Below are 23,977 nucleotides of genomic sequence, written 5' to 3' on the forward strand. Positions count from 1 at the left end.
AAAGTGTTAAAAATCAGGTGACACAGTCATATACACTAATGTCAGTCATTAGCCACACACATACACACAAAAACATTCTACTCACTCAGACACAACTTCAATGCTGCATGTACACACACTCACATATAAACACACTGATATCCGCATAAACAGTGTTAAATCTGAAGCATAGCAGCCCCAATTGTAATCTCCCTCCCAGTTGCTAGGCAACACTGGAACTTGCAATAGCGCCTGGGTATCATGGCCTACTGCAGGTTAGTTGTGTGTGTGTGTGTGTGTGTGTGTGGGGGGGGGGGGGGGGGGGTTAGATTGTGACCTGGGTGAAGAGGTTGCAAGGGTTCTTCTTGGAGATGGAGACTCTCGGGGGGAGGAAGATGTTGATTGCTTCTACTGGTGCTCTGATGAAGACTTATTAACTCCACATATGACCATCCAACCATCTCTTCAACCGCCAGCGGACCCCCACGGCCAGCCATTTCTTGCATGGAGCATTATGTAGGACGGGTTATGTTGCTAGGTGAGAGGCCAAGCAGCAGGGACAAGTCACAAGTGTTTCCTTTACCAGTTTGTTTTCAAGGTGAAAAGGGTAAGAACGCTTGATACTTACCAAAATGTCTGAATTGTTAAACAAATCAAAGGCCACAGAAAATTATTTTTTTGTCTCTTACATGAAGCTTTAATTGGTCTTGCCAATTGCCAAATGGCATGCGGGGGAGTTCCCACAGACGTGTGCAGTGCCACTGCGCCACCGGCGGCCGACCCCAAGCATTTTGATGCAAAACTTTATGTCCCTTGACTTCTTTGGATGCAGAGAAACTGGTGTATCAGACAACCATGACAAACAAGCTGAAAGTGGCCACCGGTTTCATTAATCTGTAGTGTGAAAATAAAACAATATAATATACAACACCTCTCTAGTTTTTACCATAATGTCTACAAATGTTTTGTTTCATCGTCCTAAAACCTAAAATGTAATTTATTTCAATAAAAAAATTAAGTCTCACCTAGCAATATTATTACCATTGATTGTTGAATCAATATGGTTTAAAATACACAGGGGTGACTGAACGATTACTCATGAATCCTTTCTGAAGCAGTCTGGAACATTATCAGGAGAAGGCTGGATACTACAAATAACATGACACTCACAATAATTTGATGAAATACTTCACATTGATTATTTTGTGATGCTTTAGTTATAACCTGTTAAAAAAGGGAGAGGGTGCCAAATCCAGCAGGAGGGATGGTGTTGGATTTGGCTGTAAAGCTTCATTGCCCATCCTACCTTCAGGCAATCTATGCTGCCAACACATCACCCCAGCGCCGATAAAATAGTCTCTCCACTGCATCCCTCATCCCTAAGAGGCAACCTGGGAGCAAGTTTGTCAGGCTTAGTCAAGCTTACAGTACCTTCTGCCTTGTCGCCAAGCAGAGCTAAACTAACCACCCCGCAGGAGAAGCTGCCCTGCAGCTAAACAATGCCGAAGGGGGCAATTTAAAAAAAACCATTATAATCACATGAGGAGAAATGTCTCTGGCTTGATAATTAGCAGTGGGGAATAGCGGGTATCTTTTATGCTGTTTGGTTTGACTGCAGTGCAAATGCATAATGGGCTTCTTCATTATCCCATTTCCAGCTGTCTCTGAAGTACTTTCAGGAGAGAGGAAATACCAACACTCATAATTCATACACATTTTAGGGTACACAACGGTTTTTTACTGAATTGACCATCAACAGCCACACTTTGTTTCTGCTAGAGTCAAATAAAATTCATTTTATTAAATACACAGCGGCTTAAAAGAGTAGTTTGATTTTTCAGGAAACACACTTGATTTCTTGCAAAGAAAATTGTGTTGCAGTAGTTCATTAAAGACATAATTATAAATAATAAACTTGCGTATAAGGAATGTGTAATGATATGTAACGATAATAAAATTAAAGTAAAAATTCACAGAATTTTGGAAAACAATCACATGTACAATAATGAATGGATGTATGGATGTTTTGGGGCCTGTTCTACTAAGTGAGCTACACCATCGCCCCAAGCTAACCATATACTAAATGTAGTTTTATTTTTACAAGACCAAGCTGAACCACAGTGATGATTCAAACGATGATAATGCAAACTCTAAAATATCATACCTACGAAACAACTTTTGTTCTATTCCTTGATGGAGCAGATATTTCTATACAGGTGACAACCAGAGCCAGATATGACTTGTGCAATTTGAACATATCCCTTGGCAACCTGGGCTGAAATTTACAGACAGCCTCCAACAGTCTGTAAGATTTGATAGAGGTTACTGATGCAGCCATGTATTTTTTCATTCTCTCTGGAACACTCTTACTCAAACAGACGTGTTCACAATACAACAAGGCCCCTCGGCTACAACAATGGTAATAGAGAGGCACTTTCACTGACCGCCCAGGCATATCTGCACATGGACCATTTGTTTCACTGCTTTCACAAACGTGGATCTATCTCCGGCTCTGCTCGCAATCTGCCTTTATGGCCCCTGACAACTCATGTGACAAATAACCTCCAGGCCGCTCCCCTCCTGATATCTTCGCTCCCTCCACAATCTGTCCTTCCCTTTTCATGACAATCGTCTAGTAGCTAGGGCTGACCATGTGCATTAGCCGTTGGGAATCAGTGTCTGGCATGATTATCCACCTGCTGCCGGCATCAGTCTTCAAGTGTGTCCGTGTGTTGAAGTGAAATCATGCCACCCTGTGGAGGGAGAAGCTTCAGAGCAAACCACAGAGATGAGCAGATCACAAGTTTGGAAAGACTGGGTAGCTCGGATCCAAAATATGATTTAAATGTTATGTAATGCTTTATTGATCCCTGGAGGAGATTATCTTTTTTACTGTTCTCCCCGTAGGCTAACTTTAGGTCAGAGCACTGGGTCACATACAAAACAGCCTTGTCACACTACAGGACATGATTTAAGGACAAATGCTTGCTGACACTGGAACTAGAAGCTAAAACTGCTCTCACATTGTCACCCTGTTGCACGAACAGCATTTTAGATTGTAGGTTTTCTGATTCAAACACGTCAAGACTGGTATTGAAAGGGAATATAAGGCAGCTGCCATCTCTCAACTACTAAACTTTAAACTTGAGAAGTATCCATCTATCTGACAAAAAAGGGGAAGAAACCTTGGGAGAGCCTAGACTCTAGAGCAGGGGTGTCAAACTCCAGTTCTGGAGGGCCGGCTTCCTCAGACTGTTAGATGTGTCCCTGCTCGGATGCAGCTGAATCCAATGAGTGACTCGTTATCAGGCTTCTGCAGAGCTTAATGACAGCACATTGGTTTAAACCAGGTGTGTTAGAGCAGGGAGACATCTAAAAGTCTGAGGGAGCCGGCCCTCGAGGACTGGAGTCTGACACCTGTGCTCTAGAGGGATCCCTATTCTGGAAGATCAGCCGAATGGGTGGCCGAAGCAGGCTTATTTGTCAATTAGCTGATAAGCTTAATGGGAATAAAACATTCAGATGTTGTTTTATGAGAGATAACTAAAAGGAGGACCTGGTTCACCATCATTACAGAGATACTATTCTGAGGCCAATCATTAAACATTATTATACAATGATAGAGTAAATGTGAAGTCAATCATATTAGTCAACGGTCACTGTTTTACTCTTCCCAGAAACATGTCTGTTAGTTTCATGCCTATCTTTTTTATATTCTTTCCTTGGACTCTTTGTTTATCTCCTTGGGCATGGATTGTCCTTCTCATCCATCCTTTCCATAGTTTCTTCCATTAAATCTCTATCCCGATAACTATGCTCAGGACTGTGAAGAATTGTGGTCCCAGAATAATCATTTACGTCGTCCGCGAACTCTAAACATTCTTCTAAGTTTTGACTTTCCTTATCTTGTACTCCGTTGCGCTTTCTTGATCTTTTCCTGGGTAAAGAAGGCTGTGGGTCCAAACTAAATGTTGACTTTTTGCTGCTCTCATCTCCTTTTTGAACGCTCTCACTTGATTGTTTCTTAGATGGACCAGGCTGTGCATCTTCATAAGCAACCTCAGGACTTGCACGTGTATGTTCAACTTGACTTGTCCCAGTGTTGTTACAGTAAGGACTCTGAGTGTCACTGTCACTGCTGCTGTCAGCAAACTCGTCCCACCATCGGTGTTGTTTTCTTTCTCTCTCTTCACAGTTTTCTCTTGACCGACTTCTACACACTCCAGGCAGAGGGTGATCATCTTCCATACTCTGGTTGGTGTCCACCCCAATCCCAACCCTGACCCTAAACCCACAACTAGTACTAGCTACCAGATTGTCAATGTTGTCAACGTTGTTACCTTGGTTGTTGTCGTCGTTTTCATTTTGGGTGTTGCCAAGATTGCTGATGCAGTTGTTTTCAGCATTTTCATCACTGTGACGGCCAACAACATCATTTTCTTCTTCATTGTACGGATTGTTTCCTTGGTTTTCATCAATTTGATTGTTGTCATGGTTTTCAACATTTTGATTATTGCCAGCGTTTTCATCGTTTTGATTGTTGCCATGGTTTTCAACGTTTTGATTGTTTCCTTGGTTTTCATCAATGTCAGCATTATGTTGCTGTTCATGTTCCTGAATTACATTAAGAAAGAGAGCAAAGCCAGCCTCCTGAAATCCGTTATTCAAAAGGAATTCCATCCAGGGTAGGAGACCAAACTGACGTCGATTTCCAGGTAGCTGATCACCTGTGTAAGACACATTTCGTTGAAATTGTGGGCCTAAAAGGAGAATTAAGAGAATTTAAGTAGATTCAACGTTCAAAGAATTTAACCAAAGTCATTAAATCTTAAATAGCTTTTGGAGAGTCTTAACAGAGTTCTGGGTGAACTTATGAACAGATACATACGATTTCGACCATTTTGTTGTCCGTCTCCTTTTCCATTCATTTTCACCAAAAAGATCTGGAAAAATTAATCGAAAAGGTTAAAAGGTCAAAACAGATTACCTCAGTATATCTTAAATGTTTACATTTCAGTTCTGATATGAAATCATTTTTGTAACCCCACATTAATTAGACATTATTCTCCAAAGACTAATAAATCGGATTAACAATGAAATGTAATGGTTTACAATTTGGCCAAAGGTTTTATGTCTAGATGGTCCACTGTTTCTTAAGATATGATCACATAAAGAGATACAGTACATGTCCCTATAATATGTTGTTAATAAAACAATTTCAGAAGTTTTTAATGAACTTCCAACACGCACTAGATTGCTTGTAAAAAAAAAAAAAAAACGTTTACAACAAAATGTCAGTTTAAAGATTCATACAAAAATGTTATTTTAAGTGTGTCACCTACTATGGTCATGTAAATGCTTAAATCATAGGCTACAATAATAAGCCAAGATTTTATGTACAAAGTTATCGACTTACCTTCTTCTCTGTGTAGTCAGATTATTTGCAAACCATTGAAAAATGTATGGTCATCTGATGCAGAAATGTAAATTTCCAATAGACAGTTATTTCCAGGAAAAGTGTAGTTAGGTTTTGTTGTGGAGCTTGTTTTGTTTTGACCAAATCATCGTTGTTAGTGCAGCATTCTGTAACATCAGTGTTTCATTCTACTTTGATGCACCAAACTGTAAAACACGCAGAGCTCAATCATATATTTTTATTGCATTGCCTCTGACATGTGTCTGTTTTAGGGACTGCGCTGATTGGCAGCAATATAAATGTAAGTATTCTATGCCATATATAATATTTAAAAAAAGATTACATTTGCTATAATAAGTTTGGGTGAAATAGGTAATGTTTGCAGTTATGGCTGCAGTCAAAAGCTATGTTTAAATAAGGCTGGAACGTGACTTTTGTTGTTGATTTTGTGAATGATTTGCATGTGCTACACTTATGAATTGAGTGTTTTTTTAAATATATTTTAAACATGTTAAAAAGAGAAGATAATAAAAATGACAAATAAGAAGACAGATAAAATTACTTGTACAATGAAAGAAACCCTACAAAAAAGCTTTCAAATGCTAGCTTCTTCATTTTCATTCGGAATATAAAATGTTTAATTCTGGCAGTGACTGAGGTTTGTCACGAGGATGAGAAACCTTGAATCCTATCTATGCTTGTATAAACACTGTATAGATGTATTTTATATCTATATAGATGTATCTTCAAAATCCTTACATTTCATATCAATCTTACTTTTCATTAAAAAAAACAATATATGGATATACATAATTCTTTATACATTTGCAGTTTGGCTGGTATGTGTTTTATGTGGGAACCTGCCAACAATATTTACCTAACCCCTTTTATGTTAATCCCATCTGTCTGTAATTTGTGTATCATAAACTAAGGTTATAAAATAACTTCATTTTAGTATTGTTAAATTTAGTGATATTTTCGCCATGAAAAAAAAGTAAATTCTCTACAGAACAGAACACGTTAGTATCATCCACAAAAAAAACAAACAAACAACAACACACATTTGAAAACATTTAACCCGTTGCATATATTATGTGTCACCTATGTGAACAGGCTTTGTCGGCATGCTACCAACGTTGGATCTGTCACATAGTCCTTTAAGAAGGCTGGGACTTGTGTTGCCTTACCACTTCAATGGCAATGAAATGTTGTTGTCTTCAGATCTAGCCCCTGAAAAACGGCTCCATATTGCAGGTGTAGTACAGTAAGACTATAGATCATTAGGGCTGACTGAGCAGGTTTGGCTTAGATGTGTCGCCCCCTGGTGGTGGAATGAACTTCTAAATTCCATTTGATCTGCAGAGTCCCTTAGCACCTTCAAGAAAAAGCTAAAGACCCAGCTCTTTCATGAATACCTATGATCTTGATAATGATGGTTTTATTTGATAACAACAATGTTTAAGATGATTTTTATACTGATTATAGCTGTGAAGAACAGCCTTCAATGTTGTGCAATGCCCAGCACCCTTGTTTGCAATTTTCTAAATCATTTTCAGTGTTGTACTTACTCTCTGATGTAAGTCGCGTTGGATAATAGCATCTGCTAAATATATTGTATCCTCACTCACTCTTTAGTTTGAATGTCATGTCTGGCTCGCAGGAATATTGTTTGAGGTCAGTAAGATACAGACTTCACTTAAAGTTTTATTCAGACAGTTTCACCTTCTTGTCAAGTTCCTGTATTTAAAAAGATAAAAGGAAGTAACACAACACATTTCTAAATTATGCTCATTCTCAATTAAGCAAAATGACCTTAATTAACAGTTATCTTAATTACACATAATAGCGCATCAATTAAAAAATAAATCAAGATAAAAACATGGCTAAACTAATGAAACCTCTGTTAAAAACTACTGTTGAGTGTCAGCACTACTAAAATGTAGATATCTACATTTCATCAAATCTGATAGCTTGGTAAAGACCCACGGTGCATCCCAGTTGTTCATTTGTAGAAAGCCTGCATGCCATTTCTTTTCTTACGTCTCCATCTTGAAAGGAGGTTTCTAAACTTGGTTTGCCGCTGCGTCTTTTTTTAGCACACGTTTTCAGAGCCACGCCTGCTGCCTTGAGTTTGGTTCGTAGTAGTAAATCAACTTTAGTGAATGAACGCTTGTTGTTTGCTAAAGGGCCTTTGTTTGAGCACAGCCCCGGTGTCCTCGTGCGTGTTTGGCCGCCTGCTGAAGCCTGATTTCGCGAAGCGACGCTGCAATGGACCGGTGAGTCTGCGACTTCACTGAAGGAGGATTTCCTGTCGCAAGTGCAACTTTTCTCTTTCTCCTACATAGCCTACATTCTTAAATGTAGGCTATGGAACGATTTGATAGGCTATATTTTTTTAATTTATGGAAACAGATGACGGGTTAGCTAGTTGATCAACAAAATATTGACAACATTTTCTTTTTTCTTAGGACATTAATTTTTAATATTCTTCAATAAAATATATAATAATTTTGATTCATAGCACTGTTAACATACATGACTACCTAACCTTATTTACTCAGTTTTACTCTTTACAGGCAGTCTACACTAAGGTCTGTAGGCAAACTTTCAGTTATTTTAAAGACTTGTTTTATGCTAATATTTTATATTGTAACGCTCTTTCCTCTGAGAGACTACATTACCCATCATTCTTTGCCACATGTCAGTTTCTACAACAAGAGGCAGCACAAAACCAGACAACTGTTATTCTTTTTTGTGATACAGTATTTTTTACACAGACTGCCTCAATGTTGATAATTGTTCAACATGAGTTAAACATTCATGGTAAAACTTTTCCAACAGTCTCTTCATATGTTTTTTTTTAAATGGGTCAAGGATTCCCCGTCTAGAGTTACTTCTCAGACAGGCGCTACAGTGTACATTTTTTAGTGGCATATTTGATACATTTAAGAGCAGTGTATTTGTGCCTTCATGTAGTGGATCTGCTACATTGGAGCACTATAAGGCAGCCATGTTGCTGAGCGGTGTTGGTGATGCTCTGGGATACAGAAACCAGCTGTGGGAGTACAATGAGTCCGGGCCGGCTATTCACCAGGTTGGTGCTGCACACAGAGGAGTCATCCTAAAATCTGTAAAAAGTACAAACACTGCTCTAAAATGTGAAGCCACATGCTTTCTGTCTGTGCAGGAGCTGAAGGAACTCGGCGGCTTGAAAAACATCAAGGCTGAGCTTCCCGATTGGCCGGTGAGCGATGACACAGTTCTGCACCTGGCGACAGCAGAGGGACTTGCAACTGGTGAGCTCAAGATGACATCGGATTAATTTGCTCTCTCTGACTTTTCTATCTCCTTCCCTCATTTTCTCTCAAACCAGAAACTGAATACATTGATCTGGTAGTAGGTGGCGTCCTGATGAGACTTAATCAGAACACACCACGCCCTCCAGCTAAAGGTTAAATCTAATCTCTAGTCTTGTCATGATTTGCTGCTCTATTACGTCTCTGTATAAGTGGAAGGAAAATTGTCGCAATTCTGTTTGACCTTTACTTTGACAAGGCCTTGTTAGAAGATATGTAACATCTTTAGGAAAAAAAAAACTAAATATGGACAACACTAAAAAAAGTTGTCTCCCTCATAGGTAAGGTGGGGGAGGAGCTCCTGCATGAGGTGGCTGCTCGATACGTTGAGGGGATGAAAGACATGGAGGGGAGAAAACCAGGGCCTTCAAGCATCCTGGGTGAGACAAAGCTTTTATCTCTGAATTGTCATCGATAAGGTGAATCTGTGGTGAAGATTGCATTTATACCCTTTCAGGAGTGTCCCAGCTGAAGCCTGGAGAAGAAGGGGGCTACAGAGTGCCCTATAACCCAGAGGGGACGGGCTGTGGAGCGGCCATGAGGTCCATGTGTATTGGACTCAGGTGAAACAAACACATTTTAGACCACTGAAGGCCACATGAAAAACTTTTCAAAAAGCTCTGTCGTTTGTTTTGATCTCCATGAGCCTTAGTCCCACAGAGTAGACGTCAAGAGAAGTTAATGTTAGAGTAGATTAAAATGGGGATAATTAACATAGTTTTATCAATGCAGGCCTCTAATTGGCTTGTGTTCCTGCAAATGTCTTTTATTTATAAATATTTATAAATGCATTATTTTAAAGTAATAAGGAGTTGCCCTTCTTACGTTACAGACATGACTTTTAAAAAATGAAGGTCACACTTTAAAATAGCATGGAGGTGGCTGACTGGCTCACTGTCACTGAGACAGTAACTCCAAGTGTGAATAAGTTTCCTTCCTCTGTACTGCTTTGTATCTTTCTCGTTATTATTTTCTCAGTTGATAGTTTGGACTGAACATGGAGAGAAATAGTTTTGCGGCACTTTAAAGAAATCTCTTCAGAATTTTTTTTTCCAGTTGGAACTCAGTTTCCGATCCTATGAAATAAATCTGGAACAAGATCTTTAGGCTGGATTCACACAATGCAACTATAAGCATGAATCACAGCATGAATCCATCAGTAACAACAACAAAAAATGACGAATGTGAATGACGTTGGCGTTTAATCCCCGTCCCATGTCAAGCTAGTTCTGCAAACTTTCCATTGACTCAAAGAACTGAAGCACCATCTGGTGTAGCTCAATCATCACATTTGAGTGAGCAGAAACATTCATCAGGAGGTGATTGGATTTATCAGTGCTCTTGTTTCTGTGGTGTATAGGCGTTAAGGCAGGTGTCATTCATCATCTCTTTTAGGATAATGAGGCACCGTGGTTTCCTCAGTCGCAGCGACATTGCTGCTGTGGATTAAACGCAGAAATAAGACGATGAACATTTCAAATAAACATTGGAGGCACATTTCTGCGTCTGGTATCCAGATGAATTTGAAATAAATGCAACTGTCAAACTCATCCTTTGATCATGAGCAAATGTGACAAATAAAAAAATAACAGAAAGTGACAACCAGTAAAAAGAGTTTGTGGAGTCAATTAAAGAATGAAAAGAAGTCATTACTACAAACATATTTTTTTATAGAGCTGACACAGAAATCTTAATGTGTTTCTCAGCTGTGTGACCGACCTCATTAGACATTCATAATAAATACTGAAAATGACTTTTCAATGTTTTGTCCTCACCAGGTATCCAAAGCCCGACCAGCTGTTGTCATTGGTGGCTGTCGCCGTGGAGACGGGCAGGATGACCCACCCTCACCCGACTGGTTTCCTTGGCGCAGTGGCGTCGGCCCTTTTTACCGCGTATGCCGTCCAGCGCAGGCCGATCACGACGTGGGGGCTCGGGCTGATCAATGAGGCCTGTCCAATAGCCAAGTGCTTTGTTCAGGGTCGAGGCTTCGCTGTGGAGGAGACGGAGAGAGACTGGGAATACTTCTGTGACAAGTGGCAGTGGTAGGAGCAGCTCTAATCGGGCTTTATTAAACGAGTGAGGGGTGATGTATAGTGAGCGAGCTGTAACCACTGCTGTAGACTTCACTGTTACCAGACTGTAGCCGTATTTAAAAAGCCTACGTAGCTGTTATTACTCACAATTATCCCAACATTTATAATCATGCTGAAATGAAGCAAACTGAACGGCACAAATCACCGCACACCTGATTGATCGGTTTCTGCCTCAGAACAAGTTCTTACCTGTGCAGAATCCAATAACCACGGACTATAATCCGGATGTCTCCGTGAACAGGTACCTGGATACGAGGGGCATCTCTAACGGGGTGGGGCCTGGAATCTGGCCCTCTTCCTACGGCCCAGCTGAGAGAGATGACGTCTACAAGAGCTTCAGCCTGTCAGGCTGGGCAGGACGCAGCGGCCATGACGCTCCCATGATAGCGCTGGACGCCCTGCTGGGTGCAGGGTCAGACTGGGAGGAGCTGATGAGCAGGGCAGGTTTCCATGGAGGTCAGACATTCAGACAACACAATCTACTCATTTTTTTAATTTCTCGAGTCTGGCCCAAACTGTTGTCCTTAAAAAATCACAAACATCTAATGAGCTAATCCCAAAGTATTTTTTATCTATTTCCCGTACCTCACGTCTTTATACCTTTATGTGGCCGCTTTAAATATTAAGCCTGGTCTGTTGCACTTCACACTCATTCCTCACACATTGTTTCAGTTCTTCTCTTTGCTCTACATTCAGTGCACTTCTAGCTCAGACGCGCCATTTGGTGTGATGCTCTAAACTAACCAGCTTCTCCTCCTCTCACGGGAGCAGCTTTAGTGTAGGTGTGAAGGATGACGATGAAAGGGAAACTTCTTTGATGTAACACGCAACCTAGCTGAGAAAAAAAAAGAAGAAGAAAAATCACGAAGAGACTTTGGGTATTTAAGTTCTATGGCTATCTGTGGTTTAGATTGTGATACAATGAACAGAATGAGATATACTCACACATTAGTAAAAACCCTTGTGACTATGTCAGTGCAGCAACTAAGGCTCAAAATGATAATCATAATAATATAGCATTTATTTCTGAATAGTTTTTAGGATTTAAAAGGTAAAAAAGACAAATTACTAAATCCTACATGATCATTCACACTGTTCGATTTCTGGCTGTGATTTAACACATTATGATTTCTTGAGTTTCGTTGTCATCCAGATAAACTCATTATATCGTGATGACAACTAACTAGGATTAACATGTAGATGTACACTAGAAATGACATTTTTGTTTGTGGTTTTGAGATCTAGAATCCTCTGTAAAATGCTGAGTCATCCACTGGGATCACCAGCTGCGGGCTAACTTTGTTGGAGATGTGAATCTGGGCAGGAAGTGTGGGAGCAGTGGGAGAGTTGTGAAACAAACTAATTCACTGAAAGACCCTGGAAATGCTCTCGGGCTGAGAAGAGCACAGCTGGATGATAATCTGATAGCCCCCTGAAATGTGCTCACCAAATTGAAAATCAACCCGCATTTGATTTCGGATGGTTACTGCAAATCATGTCTTTAAAGTATCGATGTGAACCGTGACAACTTTGAATTGATTTATAACTGCCTCACGATGTTCAGTTTCATCACTTGTGCTCATTGTCTCTCGTACAGGCGACAGTGACAGCACCGCGGTGATCGCCTGCTGCTGCTGGGGGCTGCTCTACGGCACCCAGGGGGTCCCCGAAAGCAACTACAGCAACCTGGAATACAGAGAGCGACTGGAGCGCAGTGCGGAGCAGCTCTACTCCCTGTCACACTGAGGAGGAGACCACAGCCTGCCGCGCTGACAGGATGTCCAAACGTCAATCACCGCGGGGGAATTAGAACATGCACTCGGACACGTTGACGTCGAGCTAGTCTTTGCGCTAGGTAGTGCATCGATCCAAAGTGAGGTCATGCATGTTTGAAGGGGTGAGCCGTGTCCCACTAACCAAAAGAAGACTCATCAGTGGCACAACAAGGACCGTCTCCTGACGCTGAGGCTGCTTTGTATAAAGGGCTCCCTCTAGTGACCGTTTGGATGTGAACTTGAAGAGTAGTACCGCTGAGTGGAACCAATCCCAGCTAATGAGAATACAGAAAAATCCCCCAGGAGCTAATTACTTTGTTTTGTCAGCCTGACATAATAGCCGACGCTTACCAAGCTTCAAATTAAATGCGCTCTCGTTATCAACCAGTAAAAAACACATTTGTGTCTCATTATTAGCTAACTGTTGTTTCATGGAGTGTGGAGCAAAGCTGGAACGATAACGCGCCAGAGACAGTGAATTATTGATACAATAAAGTTTAACAAACAAAGCTTTGTAGTTGAGTTGAAAACTTTATTTTTTGGTCATTGTTGTTTTATTGTTTTTTTTTGTCTTGTCCATTTTTTATTAATTATATTTTCCTACAGGAGAAGAAGAAGAAGGGCAAACGGGGAGGGGGGGGAAAAGGGGTTAAACTACTAGATTGAGTAAAAAAAGAAAGAGATTGTTTTCTAAAAATCCCCTCCTCTTCAATCCCTGCTTTTAGTCTCTGTTTCCCACTGTGGTGTCATGGTACTCATGAAACCTCAAAAGGCAAAAAACACACAAGTGTCTTCTGTGGGTTTTTTTTATTATCCCTCTCCGACTGATCCGCCCAGTAAGGTGCCTCATGTCTCTGAAAGAGGGGAGTGGAAAGAGGAGCAGAATGGCAGTAGTAGCAGGGGGTCGCACTCTGCTGCGGTCCTCTTGCGTCTTCGTCATTTGCATTAAAAAAAAGATTCTCCTCGTCCTCCTCTAGGGGCCAACAGCGCCGAATGAAGAGCGTTACAACAGGAGCATAAGGTGCTGTGAGACGTTTTCTCCTCTTCCCTCCTGTGCACGACAGTGTCACTCTCTTTTTTTTTTTTTTTCTCTGAGTAGGATTCAGTGTGGGCCTCACCTCCAGAAGGCAGCAAGGATGTCAGGGCTCATTCCTGGGAACAATTTGGGATGAAAGGAGGGGAGGGGGCAGGTGGGGTTTAGTTTCCAGGCTGATGGAACGAAGCAGGGTGTGTCTGTACCTGCATTGCTGTGGGAGGAAAACAAAACGACAAGAACTATAAAAAAAACAAACCACGCCTCGTGACTTCAGAGAGAATGGAAACCACTTTCATGTGACAGGACAATGGCAGGGTTTTTTTTTTTATTTATTTGAAATCCTCGTTTCCTACCTTGTGGATGTCCTATGTAAAAGTGTTGGTGTGCTCCTTGCTGAGGTCCGTGCTGGCCCGGGTGTTGGGGCACTGAGCCGGGGCCCTGCTGAGGGGGCGGCTGCAACATGACTAACTGGGGCTGACCGTGGCTCCCCGAGTGGTGGGGACCCGACATGGCTCCTTGTACATGGGCCTGGAGTTTAAAACAACAAGTTTGGGTCGAGTTAAAATCTTCCTAACACATTTAACCCGCTGTGCCGGACTCAAGTCAAGAACTTTATTTGACTCAATCATCAGGCATGGGACGGTTTTTATAGCCACAGACTGTTAGCACAAGATTCAATCATTTCATCCGGGACAGTTTTCTTCCTTTTACATGGGTGAGGGATTTGATTCAGCTAGGCACCTTTAAAGTACTGAAGCCCCATCAATGTACTTCTGTTATTTTCACTGCCAAACAGTTACTCCTGCATTGTTTGTGTAAAATGCTAACGCTAACTTGTTTCAGGTAGCCCAAAACAACGAACTGAACAGCGATGCTGAAGCCATGGATCCGTACCTGTGCGAGCTGTCCCAGGGGATACGACTGTGGGATGCCCTGGTGGCTGTGGATGCTGTAGCCCTGGATGGGGTAGGAGCCCTGTGGAGACGTGTGGCCTGGCGGCATGTTAGGTGGGGTGGGTGCCGACATGGGACCTGAGTGGTACAAGGACGGGGGCTGTGGGCCTGACTGGGCATTCTGAGAAGAGAAATCAGATCGCAAGTTAATCTGGCACGCAGATGCTGGATCCTTGCCCACAAAGGTGAGTCCTTCAAATGCCAGTAGTACCGTAATTAACATCATAGAAGTGCATGTTAAATTATACATGTATATAAAAGACCAACAACATCAAAGACTCGATGCTGTGACAAGGAACAACAAAAAGGGCCTCGGTATCCTCACCTGTCCGGGGCTGGGTGCAGCGTGCTGGGGAGGGGGCTGGTTGCCTGTGGGGGTGCTGGAGGGCTGAGGCTGATGCACTGCGCCCGAGTGGTGGGAGAAGGACTGTGGAGCTTCACAGAGAGAGAGTGAAAGAGAGTGTCAGGATAATAAAGCTTTAGTGTCGGTGTATTGTTAAGGCTTTTAAAGATCGACCGCCTCTCAGCGACTGATGATGTCGACATTTCAGAGTCTTAATCGGGTCATCTGAAGAGCAATGCAGCAGACAACCGATAATGTCACGTACACTTGTGTTCCACTGAGGAGCTGCGTGAGGATATTCTGTGTCTGAAATCCATCACTGCAGGTTTCAACTCACCATAGATGCCCTGCTGTGGTCCCTGAGGTCCGTCTCCCTGTGAAGGGAACTGAGGGCCTCCCGGGGGTCCCATGGCTTGTGGATGGGGACCCCCGCCTTGACCTATCATCCTGGCTCCACCCTGCAGCATGGAGTACATCTGTTTGAGAGGGAAGACATGAAAACGTTCTTATTTCGAGCCTCTGTTGAAGAAAACGCCCTCTGAAGTGAGTTACAGAAGCGATCCGAGGGTCCTACCTGTCCGGGGTACGGGGCCATGGCCTGGATGACCTGCTGCTGGCCGTACTGCTGTGGGTTGTACTGGAGGTAGGACTGGGCGTAGGGGGACGCTACCAGAGGGGCCCCGGTCGCTGATGCTGCCGCCTGCATCATGGGGGGCCCCGACGTACCGTGGTCAGAGCGCTGAGCCACAACCGAGCCTGGTGATGGAGAGGAATCATCAAGACGACATGAACATGAGAAACATTTAAGACCGTTTCAAATCTTTTGTCATGAAGCAGCTGCGTCTGAAGTTTCAACAATGTGATAAGACAAAGACGACCGTCACAGACACTTTTATTTTTAGAAGATTTTTGTTACAAAATGATTACAACCACACACACACACACACACCTCAACAGGAGAACAAAAAGGTTTACCTTTGGTCCTGGGGTATTTCCCCTGGCTCACAGTCGACATGGTGTACTGGTACATTGGTGGGGGCTGAAAAACAAAAGATAGATGTCAGCACAAAGAAGAAAATGTTGCTGCATTATGAGAAGAAAAACATGGGGGAAAAAAACTGCCATTTACTTCGGACAACATTTAATAGTCCCACACAGCGGCACTGTATACTATAAGCCGAAGGACAAAACACAAATTGTCTTACAACATGCATGTTCAGGTTTTAATTTTAATTTTTTTTTTATGGAATAAAAGATCCAACTGATTATTTTCTTGAGTTCTTAAAAAATGAAGATGAGTTTTAGTCCTATTTGTTCTCTGTAATAGTGCCGAGTCCAGCTGGTTAGCTTGTTTCAGGATGGCATGCACAGCGTGTCGAGATTCATGGCACTGTTGGAGTTACCTGCACAGAGTGGATCTGTGACACATAAGAGAGGTAGGGGGTGTTGTAGAGGGGCCCCTGTCCGCCCGGGTGCTGAAGGACCACCGGGCTTGGAGGAGTAGGCCGAGGTGGGGTGGGCGCAGTGTTGGGCTTTGCCTGAGGTGAACATTGCTCATGTTACAGTACAGAACAATAGTCTTAAATTTAGCTGCGTATAACATTTCTCAAATATCTTCAGCACAGAGAAATCATCTTACCATCGGCATCGGAGCTTTGATGGGGTTGAACTCTTTCGCGTTGGGGTTTAACGTGGATTTTTTCACTTGTCTACAAGAGATTAAAAAAAATAGTGTTAAAAAGAAGGAAAAAAAAAAAAATCACAGTAACACACAGGCGTAATGACACATTGTTCTTTGAGACACTCACTCTGGCACACCCTCTGTCCTCTCCGTTGTGTCAGATCTGACATCGTCGCTCCCCGGGGTCCTCGCAGGCTGCGGGGTGGCTGGCGAATGCCGGTCTGAAACGGCGGCTGCGGCGTTGGGCGTAGCGGCGTCCTTGGCGGAGTCATCGGCGGGGGCAGGTGAGGGCTGCGGTTGGGGCTGGGAAGGACTGGGAGCCGAGGGCTGAGGTTTGGGCTCTGACGCAGGGTGAGTGTCTGATGGCGAGGATTTGGCAGCAGCTGCTTGGGTGACCTCGCTGATGGCAGGAGGGTTCGCTGCTGCCGGGGAGCTCGGAGAGCTGGAACTACCTCCGCTCGCTTGAAGCTGAAAAAACATCAAAAGAAAGATTGTGATTGATGGGAGAGAGGAGGAGAGGCCACAAAAAAACTCTTTTAAGTTCTAATAATCGTTTTTTAGCCTCTGATCTGCAGATTTTTACTGCAAACGTAACAACTACATCGAGTCCAACAACTTTGTATTCTTTACTCGATTAAATGTCAGGTTGATGAAACGTGTTGTTCTTGTCACTTTTCAAATGAACTGTACATAATGACATCATAAAGATAGAGCCAGAGTGAAGATGTAAAAACAGATTGACGTCTTTGCTTTGAGCATCCAACACAGTGAAGCCTGTTTTCGTTTCCGATCCATTTAAACAGCATGATGTCAAAAATAATCTCCAGGTTGGAGGTTTGCCAGCGGATAAAGAAGTCACCTGACATCGGTCATGTCTCAGGTCACTGTCTCCTGATTGTTCCCAGATTTTCTCATTTCACGCCTCGCAGGAAGCAAACTCGACTCTTACCCTGAATTCCTTGCCAAATTTCCGCAGCTCCTCAATCTGCGACCTCTGCTGAACCGAGGGAGCTGCCGGAGAAGAGAGGGGACGGAGGTTAATGAAAATGGGAAAACTGCACAGTTAGTGCGTGGTTTAAGTGTGCTGTGCAAACCCTCGGAGCGAGGCAAGTTCTGGTTACACGTCGTCTGGTTTAAGTCTCCAGATTAAGACCTTTCGGATTTCATTTTAAGTACACACCTTTACCGCCCTTTCCTTCGTCTGTGCTGCCGGGGCTTTCGGCTGAGCGTTCTTTCGCAGCTGCACCGAGGATCTCGTTCACTGTGAAGACATGAGAAAGTAATTAGTTCAAACGCTTCATTTCATTTCACCTTCAGCAGCTTGTTGCTAATTGCTCTGAAAGTGAAGAATTAAGTTCACTTAGTCTCAGAAAGAGAACGGTTTCCACTCGGATTGTAAATGATGAAAACAGAAGTGAGACAGTACCATCTACAGGGAAAAGAGGGGCGGGGCCAGACGTCTTCTGGGGGGGCATGTTGACGGACGATGTGTCCAAAAAAGGCGTGTCCTGGGAAGAACCTGATTTCGGAGAGCGCGTCGCTGTGAGGAAAGGACAGAGGACAATAGAGGTGACGTTTCAGACAAAACCAATCGATCATAGAGAAAACGCAGAGTAAATTAACTAACCTGTTGACTGAGAATGTGAGTTAGAAGTGCGAACTGTTCTGCTAGACTGTGGAGGTCTTTGGGCTTTCGGAGACGTTCTGGTAGAGACTGGAAGCAACAACAACACAAAAAAAGGAGTTTTTAAAGTGAAACGCACAGATCAAAACAAAAACATCTTGAACAAATGTTCACGCGTTTACCTCCATTTACAGGTCTGCCGGCGTCCGACAGCGAGTGCGGGAGTGACTGGGAATGAGGGACCGCGTGTCCGTGTGAGGCAGGGGGGCTGGTGGAGGACGGGGCAGCAGAAGCAGGCGCGGCTGGTCCTCCTTGAGAGGCCGCTGTGTATTGGTTGGAGGGGCCGGAGCCTGGTCCTGGGCTGGGGCTCCCCTGGGGGTGGTGTGGAGCGAAGGCCCCTCCGCGGCCAGACAGAGGGCTGCTTCTCTCGGAGGGGGAAGCAGCGGACTGGGGCCCAGTGGCAGAGGGCAGAGGGGGTCTGGGGGCAGAGGAGGATGGAGGGTTGGAGCGATAACCTCCGCTCAGACGGTTGTGTGGTGGAGGCCCGCCAGGACCTCTCTCGGCTCGCTCGCGGTTCATCTCTCTCTGGCGCTGAGGTAATGGAATGTACTTCCCCTCCCTGAAAGATGACCAACAGTACATCTCACACAGGGAGAATACAAAGCTTAACATCTGACTTAAGTTTCTTTTTTTTCCCCTCAGCAGATGGAACTTGAACTTACTGCATGATATGACTGAAAGTTGCATGCTAAAGTCCTGAATAAACTTGAACCTTTACATCGAAATAAAATAAATGTTGAGAAGTCTTCAGAAAGATGAAAAGAGTTTCCAGTCTCCAATACTAATCCTTGAATTGTTCCCGTCTAAAACATGCGTCATATCCTTTATCAACTGGGCTCTTGTGACAAATTTGAAATGTCCAATATCCCCAGCTGGAGTTGGGATCACACTACAAAAGAACCATGTAAACCTTATTGGAGTGTCAAGTCAGTTTTACGTCGTCCAGGATGAGAAATAACTCGGGGTGGGTTGGAGGTTAAAAAGAGAATTTTCACAGCAGATTTCTGGTTACCCACCTGGTGCTAGCTCCGGGGCTGTCTCGGCCCCGTTCTCGCTCTCGATCGCGCGGGCTCTCCCGTCCCCTCTCGCGATCGCCACCGTCCCGCACCACAGCGCTGTACTTGTCCTCCTCGGTTTTGCAGTCGTCGTTTTCCAGGCCGACGCGGTGGCGATACTGGGGGCTGGACTCGATTTCACTGGCCAGGCGAGCGGCACGGGCCTCCCTCTGCCGATAGTTGTCATTGTTACCCCGCTCCAGCGGCACGCTAAAAAGTAAGTTAAAATCATTGTAACATACTGGATACAGTGCAAACGCTGTACTAACAATTTCATTAAAAGAACTCTAATTAAAATATAATGATGGCCGATTTGAAGAGTTTAACTTCCTCCCGTTTAAAATAAGAGGAATTTAATTGAATGTGTCTGTCATTTTACGAACCACGGCTCTGTTAGTACACTACAGACGCCACAAGAAGCCTTACTGCACACATTACACTCTGTCTCTGTCCGTCGCTCGTTTGACACCATTCTTTGAGGGATGATGTGGAGCGAGTGAGGAATGTTGCAGAAGTAAAGCCCGGCATGGTGCAGGAGAAAAATACTACTTTAATAGCAGTTTTATTCACTTGAAATCGTTGAACGGCACCCATAGCAACAGTGTGTAACTCACAGGAGCGGCCTGCCGTTTAGAAACTGTGGAAAGTCACACTGACCGGAATTCACACATTCACTAAAGTGGTGTACGAAAACTTAAGAGACATCCACCATCTTTTTCCTGGCGTCTTAAAAGAAAATCTAAAAACAGACTTGCAGAGTAACAGAATCGTTTTCAGAAGGAAAAAATACTCACAATTCCTTTTTATAACTTCCTTTTGTGTCATTATCTGTGTTTCGTTATTATTCTGTGAGCAGTTCACGGAGGGAATGATTCATTCTGGAAACTTACGTATACATGGAGAGGCTGGAATCATACGTTGATGTGACTCCGTATTTCACTTCGTTGTAACGGAACATCTCGTTGGCGTCCCAGCCATTGGACTAAAGACAGAAGGAAGGAAGACGGGCTCATTGTGGGGAAAATAATCTAAACTATACAGTCATGCTTAATTACTGCCACATGCATTTGTCAGATTGCATATTAAATCTGATTATTGGTCAACTTGTTTCATACGCCCACTAAGAGGCGATGTGTACAGAGTTTGTAATGTTGCGTATCTAAGCCTTCGGGGTCAAACGCGTTCATATCCTAACATGGCTCTTTGCATTAAAGGCACAGGGCAACTCACAGCATCGTTTTCTAGATCGTAGCTCTCTCCATTGCTGTCTCCTCCCTCCCATCTCTGAAGGACTTTCTCCTTGTGTTCTCCATTGACACGGGTGGAGCTGATGGCTGTGTCTGTGAAGGTGTCTAAAATCAAAGACGACAAAAAAAGGGATGAAACAATTCTTGTTCCCGTCACAAAATATTTGCTTTGAATACAAAATCACAGGGTTCTGGTATCATTTGGATGTTTTCGACAATATTACAAAAATTAAGATCTAAGAATTCAAAAAGTATTTTCTCTTCTTTCCTCACAAGTTAGAGCAACAGTTCAAACTATTCAAACTTTAATCACATTATTGTCAATCAATGATGCTCTTAGCGTGACCACAGTCTAATGCTAACTTCAACACAAGGCCACTTTGTCTGATCCAGGATGAACGATACCTCTCGACAACCAAAGGTAGCAGGTCTGCGAATGGCTTGCCTTTTGTGTGGTTTGTACCTCTGGTGGCGAAGTTCAGGTCAACGTCTCTGCAGATCATAGTCACCAGGTCTGAGGGGCTGAAGATCATTGTGTCTGTGATGTCTTCCCTTCTTGGTGGAGCTGATGACGAGACCTCCTCGTCGCTGCGTTTGTGTACAGCGTCCACAGCCAACTCACACTAAACCAATCAAATATCAGAAAGGCAGCAAAGGACAAGGTGAGCTCGCAGAGTAGAAATTTGATTTTTTTCCCCACAATACAAGTCCAATATACACAAGATTACTAATGGATTACTGGCAGTGTTTCATTCATTTGGCGGGGGAACAGTGTGCTCAACTCGAGCTTCTTACCCGGGAACTGAGAGTCTTGAATATGCCTTCAAATACACTGCCATTCTTCACTCTTATGTCACAGGTGGAACCCTGAACAGGATTAAAAACAAAACATGTCAAACTAAATCTTATAGTTAGGGTAGCTCCACGGTGGGCAGATTACATTGTACCTCTAACTTTTATGATGCATGTAAAAAGGGGTTCATTGACTTTCTTTTTTTGAATAGTTACACAGATGTTTAAAGAAAATGGATATTGACTCACCACGACTGCTGTGAGGAAATGAAGCATTCTGGCATTATTGTATACGCCATCAAAGCCCTGTGGGAATGTAGAAAGTACCATTAAAACATGACGTGATGCAAAGCAGCATATATATTTCTAACGTGGGTTTGCATGTAGTATTTCATTAAGTATTATTGAAATAACTGGGCATAATTCAAAGAAAATATTTTGATGCACTCTCACAAGTAAAGAAGTTGAAACCATAACAGACTCCCATTTGGGGTTGTATTAAAATGTTTATTTCAGGTCATTAGGTCAAATGCAATTATAGCCGAAGGCCAACATTTCTCCTCAATGTTAACTAGTAAAATATAATACCTACATTTAAGATCCATTTAGAAATACAAAATGCTGATATCCTCTTGTTTTCAAATCTTAAATTGTAGTCAAACAATGATGCACTTTGACTTGATGACTAGATATTAACAATGTAAGCAATATACTTTATGTTTGTTTGCTGCCCGACTTTGCCAGATCGGGATACTTACAGAAGATGACTGGAAAGATGGCTTTGCTGAGGGTCGGTTCCTAAAAAACCAAAACACACACAGGACAGAACAGTTAAAACATGTTCGATGTTAAAAACAAAAAGCAGCCTGACTTGTTTTCAAAACCTGCCATGCACTGGCAGGGTTATATCCAGCAATAATAATAATAATAATAATAATATGGAGCACGTTGACACTTAGAGAGAAGCATGAATAGTGTGCTTGGTCTTTAAAGCACCTTTTTAAAATGTGAATTTTGCAGACATTTGACAAGACTGAACCCTGGCCACTAAAAAAATACAAGCATTAAAAGTAATTTGCAGGGTTTTTTTTTTATTATTATCTTTTTTTTCTGTTTTACTTACCTATATATCAGGTTTTACAGAAATTGTTTAACCATATCTTCCAAAAGGGCAAAGCTAAAGCATTCAATTCACACCAACATTTTTAAGGAAAAACAACAGCGTGATTTGAAGCAATACTTGCACATTACTTTATTCGATGAAAGGATTGAGATTAAAATGATAATTAAATTCTTCATCACACACAAGATGGTTCTAGGGTAACTTATTAAGACAAAACAAAGAGAAGAGAAGCTTTGGAAAGCAGCTCTGGAAACACACTCGTCTCTAACATGTAAGTTTTACCTTTTGCCGGACTTAACATTTCACTGTGAATAATGTTTCTGTATCTGGCACCCTCAAGCTGCAAAGCCGGGTTGTTGTTGTAAATGTGTCGTTTTGTCAGACATTATCGTCCGCATTTACAGGCCAGAAAAACTTTGTTTCTCTTGTATGCTAATGTGCTACTTCTTGCTGGAAACCTAACTTAAGCTCACCTCATGTATTGGTCTTCTTCTAAATTGTAAGATTCTGATTGGCCTGTGATAACTGCCAATCTAAAATGTACTGCTCTCATTGGCCCAGAATTCAGATCAATTACAGAGACACACCCCCCGCCCCCCAGCGCTTTAACCGGTAGGCCTTTGAGTCACAGGACAATCCCCAGACTGTCCTGACAGACCACCCCGCAACAACTCACCTCCCGGCCGGTGTCCTGTTGATGCCGCTGACCGGGGAAGACATACCACCGGGGCCCGAGGTTCCGTTGGACGCTTTTCTCCCGCCTGAGCCGGGCTGCTGCTGCTGTTGTTTCAGCATTACGAAGCACAAGGCTTAGATAGTACCAAGCGTGCGCTACACTTATAAACACGTTTTGTCTTTTTCTGTCCTAAACACAGCCGGTGTAACCTCAATAAGACCCGGCTAATGTAGCTAATCTGGCTAAAGGAATACCGGTCGCTTGTGGCCTAAAATGTGCAGGCAGAACCCCTCCTTATATATAATGAAATGTGAAATATAAATTAAAAAAAGGTCCCCCAACTATCTACTGTGTGCCCACAATGGTAATGTCAAAGTATATGACTAATTAAACGACACGATTTTCCGTATAATTATGAAGCAATAGCTAGCAGCGTTAGCATTAGCTTTGATCCTCAAGCTCACTTCTGGCGCTTTTCTCTCCAGGATTTTACTTTCTTCTCTGCCGTGTCGCCTCAACTCCGCCGCCGCTGACCCTTCCGGTACAAAATATAAGGTCGTAGCGTTGCTGTCAGTTGCCTCAGTAAGTTAGATTCTCCAGGTTTCCTCAGTGAAAACCTGCTGCGGTCGGTCAACACCACCTCTCGGTAGGTTCACTTGACTCAATCCGCGCGCGGCTGACTGGAAACAGGCTGGAAGGGGGGAGGGGGGCGTTGACGTGCGCGTGCGCTTTTGACCCACAATTGGTGCACGCTTACGTGGATTG

The 23,977-nt window shown here is 43.0% G+C and overlaps 2 protein-coding genes and 1 long non-coding RNA gene across 6 annotated transcripts; 1 reads left to right on the forward strand and 2 right to left on the reverse strand.

Annotated features, from left to right (window-relative positions):
- Positions 1-322: 322 nt before the first annotated feature.
- adprh (ADP-ribosylarginine hydrolase) lies at positions 323-13,212 on the forward strand. Of its 3 annotated transcripts, none has more exons than XM_079372136.1 (8): positions 323-586; positions 8,372-8,489; positions 8,583-8,691; positions 9,033-9,131; positions 9,209-9,314; positions 10,530-10,796; positions 11,089-11,303; positions 12,445-13,212. In XM_079372136.1, the coding sequence occupies exons 2-8, from the start codon at positions 8,406-8,408 to the stop codon at positions 12,591-12,593; spliced, it is 1,029 nt and encodes a 342-aa protein (XP_079228262.1). In that variant the 5' UTR covers positions 323-586; positions 8,372-8,405; the 3' UTR covers positions 12,594-13,212. The 3 variants fall into 3 exon arrangements, with proteins under 3 accessions (XP_079228262.1, XP_079228261.1, XP_079228260.1); XM_079372135.1 differs by lacking the exon at positions 323-586 and adding an exon at positions 4,606-4,694; XM_079372134.1 differs by lacking the exon at positions 323-586 and adding an exon at positions 7,387-7,671.
- Positions 1,695-5,837, reverse strand: LOC306842093. Its single transcript, XR_013781667.1, has 4 exons — positions 5,396-5,837; positions 4,868-4,922; positions 3,397-4,739; positions 1,695-3,175 (listed from the first exon to the last, which is right to left on the reverse strand). It is a non-coding gene; the product is annotated as an uncharacterized lncRNA (long non-coding RNA).
- On the reverse strand, positions 13,134-23,910 carry LOC306842073 (ataxin-2-like protein). 2 transcript variants are annotated; one of them, XM_079372112.1, is made up of 23 exons: positions 23,213-23,910; positions 22,172-22,211; positions 21,663-21,719; positions 21,417-21,488; positions 21,085-21,244; positions 20,605-20,726; positions 20,265-20,356; positions 19,336-19,584; positions 18,442-18,878; positions 18,263-18,349; positions 18,062-18,175; positions 17,816-17,896; positions 17,585-17,646; positions 16,763-17,103; positions 16,594-16,663; positions 16,358-16,492; positions 15,930-15,993; positions 15,529-15,710; positions 15,292-15,430; positions 14,937-15,046; positions 14,553-14,732; positions 14,012-14,186; positions 13,134-13,869 (listed from the first exon to the last, which is right to left on the reverse strand). In XM_079372112.1, the coding sequence occupies exons 1-23, from the start codon at positions 23,329-23,331 to the stop codon at positions 13,820-13,822; spliced, it is 3,138 nt and encodes a 1,045-aa protein (XP_079228238.1). In that variant the 5' UTR covers positions 23,332-23,910; the 3' UTR covers positions 13,134-13,819. The 2 variants fall into 2 exon arrangements, with proteins under 2 accessions (XP_079228238.1, XP_079228237.1); XM_079372111.1 differs by having other exon boundaries at positions 21,067-21,244.
- Between the last annotated feature and the right edge of the window lie 67 nt (positions 23,911-23,977).

This window comes from Symphodus melops, assembly GCF_947650265.1.
Source record: "Symphodus melops genome assembly, chromosome: 21".
NCBI lineage: Eukaryota > Metazoa > Chordata > Actinopteri > Labriformes > Labridae > Symphodus > Symphodus melops.